The following is a 15,371-nucleotide window of genomic DNA, read 5'->3' as shown; positions in this document are numbered from 1 at the left end:
GACCCAGGCACCGCGGGCTCTGCAGACTGCTGCGGGCGGTCCGGCTGAGAGGGCCTGACTCTGGCGCCCTCTAGCGGGTGTCTGGGGCAAAGCCCGCTGACCTCTGAAAACTGGACACCCTGTTTACAGCTACTCTTTATTGCTAGAGCCGCAGAGAAAGCCCTCCTGCTCGCCAGCATCGTGCTTCGCAAATCATCTGTGTCTTCCGTGAGCTGTTCACGATTGTGTTTTAGTCTCTAGTTTCTTCTGTTCAGCTGCCCCTGCAGAGTCATTCACCTATGCGATGTTGTGCTGACCCCTCGGCCCAGCTGCTCCACTTCCATTTATTTATCAGCACCAGCATGGTGCTATTATAATCAGTTAAGCTTTACTGTGCACTTACTATGTGCCGGGTGCTATGCTAAGTGCTTTGCAGGATGATGATGATGACTGAACAGGATCCAGATTTACCTTGAACTCAGTATGTAGTCCAGGCTGACTTCAAGTGCACGATCCTCCTGCCTCAGCCTCCTACATGCTGAGATTATAGTCATGCATCACCTTTATCCTTGTCAGCAGCAGCAGCAGAAAGCTGAGACTTGTAGGACCACCCATCCCAGGATGCCATCGTGTGGGAAGGAGCGGGGGGTGGAGCTGTAGCACATTGAGCTTCTAGCCTGCCCCTTGCCCACACACAGACAAGATCCTTGCACACTAGGGTGTGCACTGCAGCCTGCTGACCCAGCACAGGCCGGGGCCCCTGTGTGCCATAAACAGCGCTGAACACGGGGGGGCGGGGAGGGGAGACTCTAAGTGACAAAACCGTGCACAGCAGTGTGTTGCACACTTCCGTGTGCAACCTCTTTAGATTGAGTGAGTGCGCTGGAGTGGAAAAATGTTAGATACAAAAGAAGCTGTTGGTTATTTGCTTTGGGAACAGAAAGTAAGCATGTGAGGTAAGAGGAGCTTTTATTCTCCGCATTTGCCTACTTACATGTGTTTTTTAAGAAACAATGTATAGGTTACCGTTTTGTTAGATAATTAATGCCAGTATTAGGGACTGAATGCCAGCCTTCACACAGAGCCGTGTCTCCAGCCTGTCTTTCCTTCCTTCCTTCCTCCTTCCTTCCTTTTTTTCTTTCTTTCTGACAGGGTCTCAGTAAGTCACTAACTTGCCCAGCTGAGCAGGAACTTGTGATCCTCTTGTGTCAGCTTCCCAGAGTGCAGGGATCACAGGCACGCAGCATCATTCCCAGTTTGTTGATTGCTTTTTGTTTTGTTTTGTTTTTTGGAGACAGGATCTCACTAGGTAGTCCAGGCTGGCCTCAAACACACAACGCTCTTCTTGCCTCAGCCTCTCAAGGGCTGGGATCACAGGTGTGCACCACCATGCCCCAGCATAGCTTACTTTCTAAGTTAGAATTCCTTGTGTCCACGTAGATGTCTCACACAGTCTCAAAAAACAAATCCAAAGCTACAATCTTTGCCTTTCTCCTCAAAGTGTCCCTCTTGCTGTTTCGGCTGATCTTACTCTGTCACCCAGGGCAGAAGCCTGGGCAGCAGTGCACCCCCACCCCACCCCTGCACCCCCACACCCCACTGACAGTGCCCATCTGCATGCACAGTGCGATGAAATCTCGGCTTGGTCTGTGCCAAACATGGTTTGTTTGTTGTTGTTGTTGTTTTGTCTTTTTGAGACAGGGTCTCACTATGCAGTTCAGGCTGGCCTTGAGCTCACTTAGTAGCCCGGGCTGGTCTCAAACTCACAACGACCCTCCTGCCTCAGCCTCTCGAATGCTGGGATTACAGGTGTGTGCCACCACGCCCAGCTTTTTTTTTTTTTGTCTCTCAAACATGCTTTTATGTGATATCTTTAAGCTCTGATTTGTAAAAGACAGAACCCATACATTTCAGATAAGTGACCTGTGGTCCTTCCCCCTCATGACTGGCTTCATAAGGCCCTTGGGGTCCGTCTTGTGCTATCAAGGGTCAGAATCTCCTTTTTGAAGGCTGAGTAGTAGTCCATCATGTATGCACATCCACTTTTGTTTGCAAACGGGCCTTTCTTCCTCAGTCCAGACCCGCCCATCCACTCATACCTCCTGGCCTGTTCTCAGCGAAGGGTGCCAGCCCTGAGGACCCTAAGATGAACTAGTCGTCATCTTCAGTTTCTCCCTGAGCACAGGGCGACCCAGGTCTGCCCCAGGGCGGGGACCAGGAGGTGGGGAGGCGCCTCTCACCTCTGATTTTGTGGCCCTCAGCTTCCAGAAGCTGAAGAAACCCCAGGTGTCAAAAGACCATGAGTGGACCCGGCTTCGCAGGTACTCCATGCTGCTCCAGAGGGAGAACCTCCGGAGGTGACAGCCACACAGCCGCCGGGGACGCCAAAGAAGATCCCGCCTGGGCAGCCACTCCCAGAATGGGGGACACAGCGACACACAGCCCCAGCCCAAGGGCCCTGGACTTGCGGTCCACAGAGCCGGTGCGGGGAACAGTACCTTGGGGACCACCAAACACTAAGCCCCTTGTCAGTGCCGGGGGTGGGGGACAGTGTGTCACCCGAATAAATAGCAGTTTGTTTCCAGACTCCACGTTGTCATGCTGGGCCCCATCGTCCCCACACACCCCACACCCGGCAGGGCCCGGCTGTGGCTCTCCCGGCACAGGGCGGAGGCCTGCTGGCCTTGGAGGCCGGCGATAGCACTTTCCTCAGCCAGCCAGGCCCCTTCCTCTCCTCCTGCTTCTCCCTCACCCCGCCCGCCCCTGCCTTTACCAGCACCGCCACGGGCTGTGGTGTGGCACCTGGCCGAGCCGCACAAGGTCCTGGGTTCCATCCCCAGCACCACAGAGGAAGAAAGGAAAAGCGCTGCCACCAAGCGAGGACTCACTGGTGGGACGACAGCCTCGGGCCGCCTGGGTGCTGTGGCTGGTAGGACTTGGACCTCTACTGAGTTGCCCACTGGCTCAGGAACCTAGAGGAGATGGGGGGTCCTGGAGACCCTTGCTTCCTAAAAACTGCCCCTCCCAGGGAAACCTGGCATTGTGCTGCACGCCTGTCATCCCAGCACTCAGGAGGCTGAGGCAGGAGGACTGATATAAATTGGAGGCCAGCCTGGGCTACACAGCGAGTTCAAGGCCAGTCTGGACTTATATAGTGAGACCTGTTGCAAAGAAAATAGAAAAAAGGGAGAGGAAAAAGAAGAGGAATAGGAAGAAGAAGGAGAGAGAGAAGCCAAAAGAACCCAAAATAACAGGGAAACTGGGCAGAGGGCCCCCAGCAGCTGAAGGACAGGCCCGCCCCTCTGAGGACACCTCGTGGTTCCCTTGAGAACTGCAGGCGGTTGTGGCTCAGCTTCCCACCGGCCAGATGCTTAATTCCCTGGCTGAATATGTCAGCTGCTTCCTTTGTGCCCATTCTCCTCCCCTGCTGGTCGCACACCATGCCCCTCGCTGGCCCAACACCTCCCTTCAGGCAGTGATGCTGCCTGGCTAAATGTCCCCAGATGAAGAGGTCCCCACCCGGGACCCTTTCCCCTTGGTGCTACAGGATATAAAAACACAGGACCAAGGCAGCTCTTTCCTCCATGTGGCAGGTGCCTGGCAGCCCCTTTTGCAAGGTGAGGCAGGTAACCTTTGAAAGGTGGCCTTGGCCTCACACTGTGCCTGAAGGCCAAGGGAACCAACATTCGCATAGTGCAGTAGCCTTCCGCGTGGAGATGTTATTATCATCCCGGTTTTACAGAGCGGGAAATGGAGACTCGTATTACACAGCTCGGAACAGGCTGAAACCAATCCTGATGGGCAAGTCCAACAGCAGGGCCAGAACCCCAGCTCCACTGCCTTTAGCAAGACGGGCTGTGCTTCTGAGAGAGCCCAGCGCCCTCCAGGGAGGCTCGGGCTGCAGCTGGGTCCAGATGTCAGGATCGAATCCAGAGTCCCCGTGTTTTTCAGTCCGTCAGCCAGGCCCCTGTGACCTCCTGGTGCTGCAGAGCACCCAGCCCCTCTCAGTGCCTGGCAGTGGACTTCCTGAGCCCTTGAGGTGCAGGCCTGTGGCTCGTCCGTCCCTGGCGGGAAAGGGGAAGTCGCGTCCCCAAGCTAAGACCACAGGGAGAACTGTCTGAGGGAAGAGTGACACAGGCTGTCGGGGAAGAAGGCCGAGGCCCCTGAGCTGCGCCACAGTGGAGGGCTCTGCCGGCACCGCACTAGGCTGAGGTGCAGCCCAGCCCTGTCCAGGGTCTCTCGCTCCACCCCAGGCCTCATCTGCATGCCCAAGGAGCCTTGCATGCCAGATCCAGAGAGGGGGGAGAGGAGGAACGGGGCCTGGCAAAGCCGGTGTAGGCTGGGGATCCCCAGGAGGGAGCAGTGGCTAGGGCTACACCGTCCTTGGGGCCAGTGTACCCCCAGGCTGAGGAGGCTCTGCCCCCTCGGTGACAGGAGCCATGGCCCCCTGGGTATCCCTCGGGCACATCACGCCCCTCCCCAGGCCTGGCCTGCTCCGGGGATGTTTGGCATCTGCCGACGTGGACAGCTGTTGGTCTCCACCCCTCTGTCTTTGCCGGGGCACTCAGATGGGGACCTTGCTATGTCCTTGAAGCATCTGTGTGAACATACAACAGCCAACCTAGTCGCCCCTCCTTGACATCCACAGTACACGGCTTCCCTGCTGCTGGCCAGGGCCTGAGGGACCCGATAGCACCCGCCCAGTGCGCACCCCTGCCTGGCAGGCCATTCCAAGGACAGGATTTGTTGGTCACCTGCCTAGTGGCCTCCCCCCCCAATGGCAACAAACTACCTCTGTGGAACAGCCGAGCACCTCTGCATGCTTCCGGCCTCCGACTTGTGGACAGGTACGAGGATGCTGCGGCTGCGCGACTTGACAGCGAGCTGCTGTTTAGCGGCGGAGCACACAGCCAGGCTGCGCCTCTGGCGTCGGGGGTCTCTGTGGACAGGCTCAGACTGGGAGAGCAGGCAGCTGCCGGGCCTCGGTGACAGATGGCAGGCTCATCCTGGCCGGGCACAACGCCCTGTGCCCACACGATCACTGCGCCCTCCTTCCAGCGGGCCTAACCCAGGCGGCTCCAGAGGGGGCCTGTGCTGCCCACCGCCCTCTGCTCTTGACCCCAGCCCGCATTCAGCTGAGGCAGTGAAGCATGCACTCTCGGTGTTGTCACCAGGGACTGAACCCTCGGCCTTCATATTGAGCTACATCCCCACCCCATCCTCTTCTTAAAAAGAAATTTTGAGACAAGGTCTCAGTACATTTCCCAGGCTGGGCTGGAATCTACAGTCCTCTTGCCTCAGCCTCCCAGAGTGCTGGGATTACAAGTGTGCAACACCACTTGCCCATCCGTCCTAAACATGACCCCAAAACTGGGGTACCTTGCAAGTTGGCTAAGAATGGGGTACGGCTGCTGTCACTGTCACTGTGGATGGCACGCAGGGTCTCCTCCAGGGGCAGAGGAGGGGGCCGGAAGGGGGGCACGGACTGGAGCAGCAGGAGGGAGGCAAACCCTTCCTATCTCAGTCCGGGTCTCCGAGCTATTAGCAGGGACGTGTTAATGAAACTTCACACCCAGGCGCTAATACGCTTAGCCCTGTGCGGGAGGAGAGGCCCTCACAGGGAAGGAGCTGCCGAGGAGCCCCACTTATCTGTGAAAAGACTTGCTAATAACTTTAATTCCCCATCTTGGGCCAGGGGGCCTTTGCTATGCAAATAGACTCTGTAAACAAGGCCGACTTCAGTGGGGTGGAAGACTTCAGGCTCTATCCCAGTTAGGGTTCTAGGAGGGAAGCCAGGTAGCGGCAGAGGTGTGGAAAAAGGGAGGCGTGAGTCCCCCCCAGCCCCCGCAGGGCTTGGCTTTGGATCCACTCTGCAGCCAGAAGTCATGAGGGGTGCTCTGCTCAGGCCTGGACCCCGCCCCTCTCTGCATCACTGCCCCTCCTCGCTGGCCTGAGCCCTGGAAAAGCTCTCCGAAGCATTTTAAAAACGAAAACAAAGGCGCATGTCTGTAATCCCAGCACTGGGCTGAGGCAGGAGGATTGCTGTGAGTTCGAGCCCAGCTGGCTACATAGTGAGTTCAGGGCCATCTTGGACTACATAACAAGAGTCTGTCTCCAAAAAGCAAAAACAAAAGCAAAACCTAGCAATATTCCCAGATGCTCCAGATAAACCTGGGGTAAGGGTAGCGTACGACCCATGTCATCCTATAACAAAAAGGAATGGTGAGTGACGTACGTGACACACGGGTGAGCCTTATCGTGCTCAGAAGCCAGAGGCAGCAGGCCACTTTGTGTGACTCCACTGTGTAATTCTGAACATGAGATGTCTGGAACAGGCAAATCCAGGGACAGAAAATGAAAGCGTGGGGGCTGGGGTGGGGTGGGATGGGAGTAAGGAGGACTATGGGGGAGGTTTCTCTTCAGAGGTGATGAAAATGTTCTAAAATTGGTGGTGATAATTGTACAACTCTATGAATATACCCAAACCGTACACTGTGCACTTTAAAATTAAGGGTGACCAGGGCGGTGGTGGCAGCACCTGTAATCCCAGCACTTGGGAGGCTGACGCAGGAGGATTGCCACAAGTTTGAGCCCAGCCTGGGCTACACAGTGAGTTCAGGGCCAGCCTGCACTACACAGTAAGACCTTGTTTCAAAAACAAAGGTGAATTTTATAGTATGTAATTTATTATCTCGGCTAGGGGATATAGTTCAGCGGCACAGCCCGAGCCTGGCAAGTGCAAGGTCCTGAGTTCGATTCCCTGTTCCAAAAAAAAAAAGCCTCAAGGTAATTTATTATCTCAATCAAGGATGAGATTGAAACACAAAAGCCTGCACTAAGGTCGACCTGAAGGGGAAGAGGGGAGAACTGTGTGTCCACAGAGGCGGAGCCCTTGGCAGAGGTAGCTGAAGAGCTGCAAACGCTTGCGTGGTTGCTCTTGAACCCCTCACCCCACCCCACCCCACCCTGCTGGCTGAGGCGCCCTCTTCTGGGCTGGAGGCTCCCTCTGCCCAGCGCTTCCTGATCTGATACCACCAGTGGGGGCAGCGGTTCAGCAGCCCCAGAGAGACTGCGAGTGGCCCAACAGGTCACCCTCACTCACCAGGGCGGCTCACCAGAGTCATGCGACATAAGTGCAGCCCGGCCCACTGATGTCCTTTGCGCTCTGTATCACAGAAGAGGGCAGACGGGAAATGCCCAAGTCCAAGGTCAGGATGCTGCAGCCCAAAGGGAGTCAGAACTCAGGGCAGAGCCATCCCTTGGAAGCAGCGTCCACTTGGGCCCCATAATGAAGTGAGCTGGCTAAATCTACCAGGGCGCAGAGCTCCAACTCCCAAGCCCTAGCCCGGCTTGAGTGCGGGTCCTGATTCTGTAAAATGCTCGCTGGGGATATAGCTCAGTGGCATAAGCGCCTGCCTGGCAAGTGCAAGGTCCAGAGTTCGGTTCCCGGAACCAAAAAATAAAAAATAAAGGTCTGATTCTGTAAAATGCATATTCAATTCCCCACCAGGTTCGAAAAAAGAGGACAGACCACTCGCTGGCACTTTCCCGTAGGAACTCCCACGCCACCCCTTCCAGGCTGCCCCATGCCGAAAGGAGCGGGCAAGCAGGAAGAGCGCCGGGCCGTGCGCTCGCGGGCTGACGATGATGACCCCTCCCAACGCTCCCGTGTTGCCCTCGGGGGCTTCTGTCCACGTCGAGGAAGAACTGCGCACGGACACCAGTACAAGCTGCTTCACAAATAAATCAATACACACGGCACAGAGCTTCCTACAGCTTCGCAGCGTCACCCCACAGCGCCTCCTGCCAAGGAGGAGTGGGAAAAGGCCGACCTGCTGAGGCCGGCGCCCACCCGCGGGGATGCCCGCGCCAGGGGCGAAAGGGTCGGCTTCCCAGGCGCCGAGGCCAGAAGAGCGTCGGTGCTCGGACGGGGCCCCAGGCGACCACTCCAGGGCGAGGGAGCATCCAGGACTTGAGCAGAGCCAGCTCGTCTCCAGGAAGGAACTGCGCGGGGCAGAGAGGGGAGGAACGATCTGCGAGGACCGCGCCCGTCCCCGTCCCCTGCGCGCGGGCAGGAGGGGGCGCCACCCCGACGGGACGGGCCCTGCTAACCACTAACCACTAACGCTAGCCCGGGACCCGCAGGACGCCCTGCCGCGGTGTGGGCACAGCCTCGCGGGGAGGCCGCACCCGCTCGTAGTCGCCGAGGCCCAGCACGGCCGATAGGTGGCCGATGTAGCGGATGGCCAGGCGCAGCGTCCCCTCCTTAGTGAGGCTCTGGCCGTCGGTGTCGCCCGCCCGCAGCGGCGCTGCTCCAGCAGGGCCCGGGAGTGCGTGCGCATGCGCAGCTCCTGGCAGTAGCTGGCCCTGCCCCGAGGTCCCCCCGCGGGTCCGCACCTCAGGGCGCGGCTGTCCGGGGACCCGGGTGCCCCTAGGCCGGGTAGGGGGAACGGCCGCAGTCTCCGCTGGAGCGCGGCGGCGTCCGAGCTGCGCCCCAGTCCCAGGGCGGCATCCAGGCCCCGCAGCGCTACGGGCGCGCGCGTCTGGGGCACAGGTGTGAAGCGGCCCCTTCCCACCCGCGCGGCACATCAAAGCGGGCCGGGGGATGCGAAGGTGGGGGGCCCTTGGTTGCACACCCCTTCCCCGTGTGGGCCTCCTGCCTGTGCCCTGAGCCTGGCGCTGCCTGCAGGTTAGAACTGGGAGTCTGGGTCCTAGGATTGGGGCCACCTTCACCTGTTGGGGACCTGGAGCAAATTCTTCGTAGTCTTTTTTTTTTTTTTTTTTTGTTTTTTTTTTTAAAAAGTTTTTTTTTTTTTTTTTTTTTTTTTTTTTTTTTTCCAGACAGGGTCTCGCTATGCAGTTCAGGCTGTCCTTGAGCTCATTTTGTAGCCCAGGCTGGTCTTGAACTCGCGACGATCTCCTGTTTCAGCCTCCTGAGTGCTGGGATTACAGGCATGCGCCACCACGCCCGGCCAAATTCTTAATAGTCTTGCCCCTTTCCACTGTGTATAACGGGAGCTTCCGTGCTTGCACCAGCAACTGTGGAATAGAGTGAGGACCAGGAGTGAGACCTACTTCCCTCCAGAGGTGAAGAAGCTGTCCAAGAAGAATCAGGCAAGCTGGCCACATCTGGAGAGCAGAGGAGGGGTAAGCCTGCTAACCCCCCTACGCACCCCTAGCCTGGCCGGACCCAAAGCTTGGCCTCTGGCCACAGCTGCTGCCACTATCCGATCACTGGCATGCTGCCACTTTGGGGCAGGTGTAACAGGTTTGTCAAATGCAATGTGAATTGAAGTGATGCAGAAAACACATTTGACAGAACTGGACACCATTTTGTAATAAAATCTTTTAGCAAACTAAGAACAGAGAAGAACTTCCTCAGCCTGACAGAAGAGCATACAGGTAAACATCGCACTCCATAATAAAACGCTGAAGCCTTTCCCCTAACGTAAGGAGCAAGGTGAGGACGGCCGCTCTCACCACATCTACTCAGCGCCATACTAGCGAAAGAAACGCAGGCGGGAGGGGAGAAATGAACTCCACGCTTGCAGACAGCGCTCAGCACATCACCTCAGGAATGTGAGCGGGCGCCGTCCCCACTGGGCCCTCCACACATGGCCACCTACTCTGCCGCTGGACTGTGGTGCCAGGCATCGTGCCCTTTTCTATTCTACCAGAGCAGCGGCTTCTAGGGTCTCTTTCAGTGCCCATGAAACTGATGGGTGAGCTGGGCTGTGGCGGTGAAGGCCAGGTGGCTTGGTACCTGCTCCCGGAGCATCGGCCCTCCACCGCCCCCGACCTTGTCTCCTTAACACCTGCAGAAGAGTCTGCACTGCTCTCCCAAAGGCTGTCCCAGCACCAATGTCCCACCCAGGAGAGGCAGAGCCACTCCCCTCCACCTGCAGTAGGGTGCATCCTTTCTGGGTGATGCCTTTCTGGGACCCCAGGTCCAACCTGAGAACCTGACCAGAGGGCCCCGTGATTGGGCCTCTTTAGTGGTGCCGAGCCTGAAGAAAAGCAGTTACACATTGGTCACTGCCCGGGGACTGCACCCTGCTGTCCCGGGACTGCCAATCTGAGTGTCCAAAAAAGCCCTTGATTGTGATTCAACACTGGAGCCAGCAGCAGAGGGAGTTCAGAGTGACCAAATACTGGTGTTATCATTGCATCTGTGTTAACTTGAAAACGTAAGCATGCATACTTAACACGTCAAAAAGACCCACAGATACAAAGTAGAACAAACCTCTCTCCTGGGCCGTCTCTGAGGCACCCAGCTGCCAGCTCCAGGGGAAACCACCACTCCTGCCTTCTCGTCAACAGTGCTTTGAAATGGAATTTGTATTTTATTAGCTACAAAATCAACTAGACATATGTGGACAAGGGGCCACATATGTAGCAGCCCTTTGTATGTTGAAAACATGCCTGAGAATTCTCACCTGAAACCTAACAGCATTAATTGAGTAAGTGGGAGCCATGGAGAGATTCACAGCAGGAGAGGGAGCATGATAAGATCATCTCTGTGTTGGGGCGGAGGGAGGATTAAAAAGGCATAGGGGGCCCGATGTGGTGGTGCAGGCTTGTAATCCCAGCACTCTGGGAGGTGGGGGCAGCCGATCATAGATTTGTGTCCAGTACGGACAGTTTAGCAACTTAGTGAGACCCTGTGTCAAAATTTTAAAAATTACAAAGGGCTGGGGATGCAGCTCAGGGCAAAGGCCCTGGGTTTAATCCTTAGCGCCATGGAAGGGAGGGGAGGCAAACAAGTGTGGAGGCAAAGAGCCCAGCAAGATGGCACGAGAGAGGCGGGGCGGCGGCGTCGGGGTGCAGACGGGTGAGACCCCAGCCCTATGCCTGGGTCTCCTGACCTCAAGGCTGACGCGTGGTACCCTCCCTCCCACTGCCCCAGGGGTCTCTGGGAACATACTGGAGCCCGGCTGAGCCAGGCCCTCTCTCTGCCCGTCCTCTTTGATCTCCTTATCGTGGCCAGCCTCTCCCCTCTCTGCTGGGAGCTGAGTTAACGAGTTCTCCAGGCGCACGGCCCACTCGCCCTCCTGCCAGGCAGAGGCCTTCACACTTGTGGGGCCTGTGTTTTGACAAGTGCCGGAGCCAGTGGCTGCTGCCCCCTGCCCGAGCCTGCCCTGCCCTGCCGACGACGTGTAAGGCTGGGAAAGGAGGCCAGGGTGCAGCCCCACCGGAGCAGAGGCGGGAGTCTGGGCCCGAGCAGGGTGGGGACAGGCAGGACCGCAGGCCCCTCAGGCCCCAACCCCAGCCTTCCATCTAGGCCCGGCTGCTTCCTCGGGCTAGGCCCAGTCCTGGCACTGTGCCCCCTGCGCCGGCCCGGCTGCGGTGCCCTCATTTCCCAGCCAGCCCTCCACACCCACACTGGAGTGCTAATCAGAGGTGCGAGGTAAATACCTCCCTTGCAGCTCTAATCCCAACCCGGCTGGAGCCAGCAGCCCCAGGAGAAGGAAGTGGCGCTGCCACTAGCCTTCTTAGCATCAGGGAAGCTCCTAATATTGGTGTCCCAAATAGCCAGGGACCTTCCAGCACCTCCACAGCAGCCCTGTAGGGGAGAGGGGTCAGCAAGAAGCCCCCACCTGCAGGAGGCCCCCACGTTCCCTGGAGTCAGGCCTGCGGTTAGAGCCCGTGTTCTTTCAGCTCTCCTCCAGGCAGTCCCCTCTGTGTCTCAGGGCCACGGCTGCTGTGCCATGGGGACTGTCCCCAGGGGTGGCTGGGCTCTGCTGACACTCAGCACACCGATGTAGGCACGTGGGCCCCCTCAGCAGACAGGGAAGCAGAGGCGCTGAGAGGGTGTCTCATGTCACACAGCGGGCAGGGCAGACCTGCGGACCAAAGCCTGTGTTCTGCCCTTCCTCCCTCTCCCTATCTCCTCTGGAGGATACGAAGGCTTCCTTTCATCCTGAGGATGCCCTGGGAGTGAGGGGGACCCCAGAACCCCCAAGTCCACCACAGGCCTTGCTTCACTCCCAGAGCCCCTAGGGATGTAAAAAGGGTTTTCCAGGCCACTGGAACTGATGGACCGGAACCCTAGAGGGTGGAGCCTGAGGGTCTGAGGCATGATGGTGCATGCTTGTCATCCCAGCACTGCAGCAGGCTGAGACAGGAGGGTCCAAAACATGAACCCAGCCTGGGGAACTTAGCAAACCCTGTCTCAAACTAAGAAAAGGGCTGGGGATATAGCTCAGTGTGAAGGCCTTGCATAAACCAAAAAAATAAAAATAATAAAATCTCCCCAGAACTGTGAAGCAACACTACCCCCCAACCCAGAGAATTAAAAGGCCACTGAGGGGGAGGACCCTGCCTCCCGCCCCTAGATCCAGTCCCCCATGGGTCACAAGTAGATGAAGCAGGACCCAGAGCAGTCAGAGGTCCAGCAACCCAGGCCCCAATTCCTTCCCCCTCTGCTCCTGAGGCTCCCAGGGGAGCCCCTCAGGTACCATCACCCCCTCACACCTCCAGACGGGAGCCGAGCTGGCCAGCCATCTGGAATAGATTACTCTGGACCCATAATCTGATTATCTAGCTGTGGACCCGCTAGGTGCTCAGCCAGTGGCGTCACGGGCAGCCTAGGCTGGAGGAGGGGGTGGGAAGAGAAGAGAGAGATTTGGCTTCCGGGAAAGGCTCAGGAGGTGGGTCGGGCTGCTGATAATGCCCAGTGAGTAGGTAGCACCTCTCTCCCTCGGGCATCACACTTAGCTCCTTTGCTTCATCTGGATGAGTGGGGGTGGGCCTGAGCCTCAGAGTAAAAAGTGGAGAAACTGAGGCATAAAGAGATAAGCCACTGTCCCAGCCCAAAGCAAAGGTGCAGACTGTGAATGAGGGGAAACCTGACACCTGTACCTCGGTTTCTCCACCTGTACAGCGGAGGAGGGGCCCTCAGAACTGCCTGCCTTGGAGGAAGTCCCCCCTTCTCTGGCCAGAGGACCGGCCCCTCGCTTTCTAGTGTCCTCGCAGTCCCTGATGCTGCCAGCAGAGGGCGCCACACAGTCACCTGGGAACTTTGCACCTGAGCCAGGCAGCCCTTCCTCCAACTTTGAGAGGACTTAAAAAAAAAATTCTTTTTTATTTTATTATTTTATTTTACAGTACTGAGGATTGAACCCAGGATCTTTGCACTGAGCTACATCCCCAACCCTTTTTAGCTTGTTATTTTGAGATAAGTTCTTGCTAAGTCATTAAGTTCCCCAGACTGGGCTTGAACTTGCCCAGCCTCCTAGAGTGACCACTGTGCTCCTGGCTCAGCCTTCCAGAGTGACCACCGTGCCTGAGGAGAGAGGGCTTTTTTCTGGGGCTTGGGCCATGAGGCCAGGCTTGAGCCCAGGGGTAAGGGTGCTGGGTGGATGTGTCAGGGATGCTGGTCTTTAAGAAGTGGGTGATGTAGCCAGGCATGGTGGCACACACCTGTAATCCCAGCACTCGGGAGGCTGAGGCAGGAGGATCACTGCAAGTTCGAGACCAGCCTGGGCTACAAAGAGAGCTCAAGGCCAGCCTGAACTGCATAGCGAGACCCTATCTCTAAAAGACAAGAAAAAGAAGTGGGTGACGTCTGGCTCAGTATCCACACAATAGGCTGTGTGAACCCAGACAGGCTGCTTGCTTTCTCTGAACCCCAGGCCTCCAAGCCCTCTCCGGCTGTGCTGCTGCCCTCACTGCCGCCCGCTGTGTTTGTGAGGAGGCAGAAAACAGTCGGGGAGCGGGGGCGGCAGGACCCTGTCCCAGGACCAGGGTCCCATAGCCAGTGGCTCCAAGCTGGAGAACGCCCACTCAGTGTGACACCGTGGTCTGATGAGCAAAGCCAAAAGAAACCCAGAACCTGAAACACAGCAGAGCCATTGAATGATGCAGCGTGACTGCCAGGGCCTGATATCTGTGGTTTGTTTGTATTTTGTGGTGATGAGGACTCAACCCAGGGACTTTATGTTCAGCTACATCTCCAGCACTTTTATTTGTTTGTTTGTTTGTTATATTTTGAAACAGTGTACTTGAAACAGGTTCTTGTCAAGTCACCAAATTGCTTAGGCTGGGTTGGAACTTGTGCTCCTCCTGCCTCAGCCTCCCTGACTTCTGGGATTTTAGGCCTGCGCCCCCATTGCCTGTTTTGTGCCTGCATTTTATACATAAACATTTATGTATAAAAACCTCTGCACAGAGCCCTCAGGAGGCGCGCCAAGCAGTCACATGTCATTCAGGGACAGGGATGCCTTCTCTAAATGAGCCATTAGGGATTTTGTTCCTGTGTGACCATAAGAGAATGAGCCTATGCTAACCAAGGTGGCCTCAGCCTGGCCAGGTGGTGCATCTCAGGGACCACAGTCTGTCCACTGCTGCCTGCTACACTGTCATACGGCATGTGACTGTGTGGAATCGCGTCCTGTGTGGGGCTGGGGGCAGGTCTGGGCTCCGGGCGGTGGTCAGAGACTGTAATCTTATCTGCAGTGTGACCGTGTCTCACAAACAGACTGAATTCATGTGTTACATGTGCAATTTAAACATGATTTTTCAAACACAGGTTAAGGAAAACCTTAAGGAACCTCAGTCTACACAATTAACTAAACTGTTAGGACCAAGCCATGGACTACCAAGAATGCCTCAAAACTCTCATTCAAAAAAAAAAAGCAAAACAGAACAAAAAAACCAACTGTCATGCCAAAGCCTGGGGTGGTGGTGCAGTCCTGTAACCCCAGCTAGTCAGGAGGCTGAGGCAGGGGGATGGAGAGTTTGAGGCCAGCCTGGGCTACCTAGCTAGACCCTGTCTCAAAATAAAAAAACTATAAAAGGGCCAGAGATGAAGATCAGTGGCAGAGCACTTGCCTAGCGTGTATGAGGCCCTGGGTTCCACCCCGGCATGGCGATGTGGCTGAGCCTCCAAGAATTACTAAGTGAGATGAGCCAAACATCTAGGCCAAAGGCCACATGATTCACATAAATGAGATCCCTAGACTAGGCAGATCATAAGACAGGAAGCAGATTACATTATCAAGGATGGGGTAAGGGGGAGGGGCAGGAGGGCGATATTGCCCAATGCCTAGAGAGCTTCCCCTGCAGTGAGGAAGCCATTTTGGAAATAGGCATGGTGACAGGCTTGCAGAGGGGTGCGCTGGGTGTAATTAATGCCACGGAATTTCCCATCTGAAAACAGTGAAGCCGGGCTTCGTGGTGCAACCACAAAGTTCATGTAACCCCAGCTGTGGGGGAAACTGAGGCAGGAGGCTGAAAAATCCAAGGCTGGCCCGGATAACCTAGCAAGACCCTGTCTAAAAGTAAAACTGGAAGGGCCAGACATGTAAACCAAGGGTGGCTGCAGTAAGTGGACAGCTTTGGATTCAATCCCAGAACACACACACACACACACACACACACACACACACACA

The 15,371-nt window shown here is 56.4% G+C and overlaps 1 protein-coding gene and 1 long non-coding RNA gene across 5 annotated transcripts in view; one reads left to right on the top strand and one right to left on the bottom strand.

Moving 5' to 3' along the window:
* Positions 1–2,565, top strand: part of Wdr93 (WD repeat domain 93) — a 54,988-nt gene extending 52,423 nt beyond the window's left edge. For 3 of the 4 annotated variants that reach the window (XM_013512550.1, XM_005381546.2, XM_005381547.2), the window contains one exon: positions 2,241–2,565. In XM_013512550.1, coding sequence (XP_013368004.1) covers positions 2,241–2,254 — 14 coding nt within the window. In that variant the 3' untranslated portion in view covers positions 2,255–2,565. The remainder of the gene's footprint in view (positions 1–2,240) is intronic. The other variant, XM_013512549.1, reaches the window with a different exon arrangement.
* A 6,344-nt stretch (positions 2,566–8,909) lies between these two features.
* LOC106148127 overlaps positions 8,910–15,371 on the bottom strand; it is a 15,736-nt gene continuing 9,274 nt past the window's right edge. The window contains exon 3 of the long non-coding RNA XR_001233291.1: positions 8,910–9,018. This is a non-coding gene — a long non-coding RNA (uncharacterized LOC106148127). The remainder of the gene's footprint in view (positions 9,019–15,371) is intronic.

Source organism: Chinchilla lanigera, unplaced genomic scaffold (assembly GCF_000276665.1).
Source record: "Chinchilla lanigera isolate Chin_1 unplaced genomic scaffold, ChiLan1.0 scaffold00015, whole genome shotgun sequence".
NCBI lineage: Eukaryota > Metazoa > Chordata > Mammalia > Rodentia > Chinchillidae > Chinchilla > Chinchilla lanigera.
The sequence above is the reverse complement of the archived record's forward strand: the minus strand, read 5'-3'. Positions and strand labels throughout refer to the sequence as shown.